Source organism: Colobus angolensis, unplaced genomic scaffold (genome assembly GCF_000951035.1).
Source record: "Colobus angolensis palliatus isolate OR3802 unplaced genomic scaffold, Cang.pa_1.0 Scaffold378, whole genome shotgun sequence".
Taxonomy (NCBI): domain Eukaryota; kingdom Metazoa; phylum Chordata; class Mammalia; order Primates; family Cercopithecidae; genus Colobus; species Colobus angolensis.
Window position 1 is genome coordinate 1,419,801 of NW_012117132.1, and position 4,137 is coordinate 1,423,937.

A 4,137-nucleotide genomic window follows, 5' to 3' on the forward strand; every position below is an offset into this window, starting at 1 on the left:
ACCCTGTCTCTACAAAAAAAATACAAAAATTAGCCCAGCATGGTGGTGCATGCCTATAGTCCCAGCTACTGGGGAGGCTGAGCTGGGAAGATCACCTGAGCCCGGGAAGCGGAGGTTGCAGTGAGCTGAGATCTTGCCACTGCACCCTAGCCTGGGTGACAGAGTGAGACCCTGTCTCAAAAAAAAAAAAAAAGGAAGACGAAGAGCTGAGTCAGGTGTTTTTAAAATAGATGAGCGTGGGTGTTAAATCACTGTGGTGTTCAGAATTCATTTGATATATTTTAAAGTGTTGCAGCAGTTTTATTTAAAGATGTAAATATTTACAAAATGACAGAAATCACACCTTTGAAGGTTTTAAAGCTTAAGGAAAAATACTACATGTCAACTTAAAAATGTGCAAGATGGAATACATGATTTTTCAAAGTTTATTTTTGTAGGGGTACCTAGAGCATTGGTTCCTTTTAGAAGCAATGACCTGATGCTTCTCCCTCCCTGACTCCTGTGGCTCTGCTGCAGGGACATAGGGACGGAAGCCAAGCCCAGAAGCTGCCCCGGTGGTCGACTGAGGGGCCTTGTCTACCCTTCCCACCAGATTCCAGAGCCTTGGCCTTTGGGACAGGCCCTGGCTTGCTGGATGAGCTGCACACCTCCTCCAGGCTGAACCAAACTGCCCTTGGTTGGGGGCTAGGGCCAGGTATTAGCCTGGTTGGAGTGATAAGGGACAGACCTGCCTTCAGGTGCTTTGACCATAAAGACTCCAAACCTACCAGAGGTCAGAGAGAGAGAGAACTGGCCCGAGGCCAGGGCCCGAGTCCACTAAGGAAGATGGATGTGGCCCCTCAGACCCAGCCACAATCCTTGGCCCACACCACTCTTTGGATGCCTGGGTGACTTGACCTGAGGGGAGGCCATTTTCAAGAGGCATGGTTTATTTCACAGAGAGCAGAGATGTTTCTGAAGGGGAGGCTGGAGGGTGAAGGGCAATGGGGTGTGAGTTTCAATCACTGAAGACATAGTTGGTTTCTGCTATTCCCATCCCATGCCTCCATCCTCCACGCCTCTGCTCCTCATTTTGCCCCGCACGATGCAACTGGTTGACCTAAGAATGTGGCTGCCCTGATGGCATCTTCCTCGATTCCCTAATCTGCGGACTAGGCAGAGAAGGGGTCTCCCAAGAGAGGAAGCCTGGCCTGGACGCCTGCATCCTTCATGGAGCCCCTGAGGCAGGAGGATGGCCGGGGAGGGGACAGAGGAACAAGGGTGGGGCACAAGTGAGCCTCTCTAGGTGACAGCCCCTGGGATAAGGCAGCCAAACTGATCCTTTGCTCCAGCTGGCATACCCCACCCAGCTGCAGGGGCACCACTGAGTGTGGGGGCCAAGGGCTGGTGCAGGGCCACACCATCACCTGACTGCTGGCACCGTGAGTAGGGCAGGGGAACCCCGTGTCTGCCACTATAAATAGCTGTGTGTGTTGGACAGGCCCTTCTCTGCTCTGGGCCTCAGTTCCCTCTCTACAGTGAGGCTCTGGCCAGAGAGGCTGGGATGGGCAAATGCCTGCAGACATTTGACCAGCTCTTCTCAGGGGGTCCTGTGAATTCCCTCTGCTCCCTCTCGCACTGAACCTGGCGGCCCCCACTGGTCCCTGTCCCTTGGAGTCCCCCTTGGCTGCCGCACCCCTTCTTTCCTGCCAAGCTGGAGAGCTGGTCTCTCCCCTCCCATTTCCTGCCCCACCAGAGCCTGCCCAGCAAGGAGAATCCAGAGGAAGAAAGTGAAGAAGGACGGAGGAACTGCGTAGGTGGGCGACTGAGGGGTCACACGGCGGCGGTCTGCTTGATGCTGTGGAAGCTCATCCGTGTGGGTGATGTAGGGATGGACATGGCCCGGGCCACGGGGACTCGAAGGGAGTGATGGTCCTGCCAGCGGTGCCACCTCTTCCTCACAGCCGAGCGCACCTGTGGAGAAGGCAGAGGCTCAGCCGGCTCCCAGGGACCAACCCTGGGCTTCTGGGACAGTTTCCTTCCCTGCTCTCTGCTCTCATGGGTCGACTGCCACCCTCATGCCAAGCAATTGTCTGCTTCCAAAACCGAGGTCCTTCTCTGATCCTGTTGCCTCTCTCCAGGTGCCCCTTCCTTATCCTTCTCCTGGAGAGGCTTGACTCCACACCTCCTTTACTCCACACTGTCCTCCCAGATCATCCAGTTTCCTCTGGACACACTGCCTTCCCTTCCATACTGGCTCCAGCCCCTGTGAGGAGGATTCCTGTTCCCCTAAAGCCAGGTGGTATCTCAAGCCTTCCCCTCCCTGGGACTCCTGCAAGGCTGGGCAGCACCACTGGAGCTGCCCTGGAGTGGGATCTGAGGACCTGGATATCTCAGGCCCCCCCGCGGGCCTGGCCTCATACCTCTCCATTGAAGAAGCAGTAGAAGACAGACACGAAGAAACCCTGGAGAGGAGGAAAGAAGGGAGTGATCAGTGACCTGCCTGCAGAACTGCTCTGCCTGGAGGGGTGGCACTGGGGACAGGATGGTGCAGGGAAGGCTCTGACCCAGGAACCCCTGGAGTCTGAGCTGGGTGGGGTCCTAGCCTCAAGGTGCAGATATTCCACTGTCCACTCTGAGTGAGCAGTGGCCACAGGCCTGGAGCCAGGCAGACTCCAGTCTCCTCAATATTGTGTGACCTGTCCCAGGGCATTTGGCCAGGCTGCCTGCATCCTCAGAACAGGTGCTGCGACAGTAGGTGCAGGTTGGTAGGATCCAGATGCAGGCTGCGTGGGGTTGACGGACCAGGCTCAGGCTGAGCGCGTACGGGCTTCTAACTCTGTGGATGTAACTGAGCCACGGGTGTGCCAGTCCCGTGGGACCATCTTAATGAGGGCATGGCTGCCAGAGCAGCCTCAGGAAAGCTCACTGTGGGGCCCCCATCTGGTCATGGGGCCCACCTGGAACGACTGCAGGAAGGAGTTGAAATAGATGAACACGATCTGCGACAGGTCGTCCTCCCCGGGATTGACAAAGAAGAGCATGTAGGTGATGCCCAGGAGGGGCAGGAGCACCAGGGTGGCCTTCACCGCCTTCCTGGGGGCAAGAGGTGGACACAGGCCTGAGCCCATGCGGCAGGCAGGGCCTCACCTTGTGGGATGGCGGGAGACACTGTGGCTGTGTTTCTTCTGGGAGCTTGAGCGAGCTCCCTGGGTGAGGCCTGGAGCAGAGGGCTCTGCCAGGAAGCAGGGGGACAGCCCGATGACCTCCTCCTCTCCCCACTGTGGGGTCAAAGCACCCCCTCATGTACCTGTACTGGATTGTCTCGGATGTGGTGGACGCACGTAACTTTGTCATTAGGATCCTGACGATGTTGAACAGAAATATGAAATTGATCTGGAGGGAGGGCGGGCATGGGAAAGAGGGGAAAGGAAGGAGCACGTGTTTGAGATGAGCTGAGAGGCAACCCCCTTCCCCGCAGCCCCCTGGAAACCCACGTCCCATGTACACACCTATCCTACCTGTCCCCCTAGCAGCTGCCAGCATCCCAAGGCCTGTGCTCCTCCCTCGCCAGGATGGGGAGACAGCCCATTTTCCAGGGCCTGCATCTCCAGCCCGGGCTTGAGGAGGAAAGGCGGCAGCCTCTGTGGGTGGTGACCGAGAGCACGGGGTACGCCCTCCGAGGTTCAGAAAGCCCCCAACCCTCTCCCCCGCATAGGGACCCTACGGAAGCCCCTTCCCCTCTCTGTCTCTACTTGTTGACTGAGGGGCTCTCTGAGTCCCTTGCACTGTTACTGGCTCTAGGACGGCCTGAGGTCCTTCTGACTGAGAACAGCACTGCCCTGGTGGGGCAGACAAGGCCAGATGGAGGGATTAAACTCAGTTGCTGAATGAATGATTAATCTGCCAGTATCCCCCTGTGCCCAGGAACTCCAGAGCCTTCGTAGGCACCCTAGACAGGGAAGATGGATGGGCTGCGGGGCTGGCTCTGAGGCCCCAGGAAGGGCCTCATTTATCTTCATTCTGAGTTTTCCCTTAGCACCAGAGCCTCCCCACCCAGCCACTGGACCTGGAACTGGCCTGTGTGGCTCCCCAGTCACTCCCTGCTGGGTGTGGGTCCCCGTGGGCCTGCAAGTGTCTGTTCACCTGTGTCGACTG

At 57.3% G+C, this 4,137-nt stretch overlaps 1 protein-coding gene across 3 annotated transcripts in view; it reads right to left on the bottom strand.

Moving 5' to 3' along the window:
• Positions 1-277: 277 nt before the first annotated feature.
• Positions 278-4,137, bottom strand: part of CRHR2 (corticotropin releasing hormone receptor 2) — a 34,540-nt gene continuing 30,680 nt past the window's right edge. For 2 of the 3 annotated variants that reach the window (XM_011953948.1, XM_011953947.1), the window contains exons 9-12: positions 3,290-3,375; positions 2,940-3,075; positions 2,403-2,444; positions 278-1,953 (exon numbers count right to left, since the gene is read on the bottom strand). In XM_011953948.1, the coding sequence (XP_011809338.1) occupies positions 1,813-1,953; positions 2,403-2,444; positions 2,940-3,075; positions 3,290-3,375 (405 nt within the window). In that variant the 3' untranslated portion in view covers positions 278-1,812. The remainder of the gene's footprint in view (positions 1,954-2,402; positions 2,445-2,939; positions 3,076-3,289; positions 3,376-4,137) is intronic. The other variant, XM_011953949.1, reaches the window with a different exon arrangement.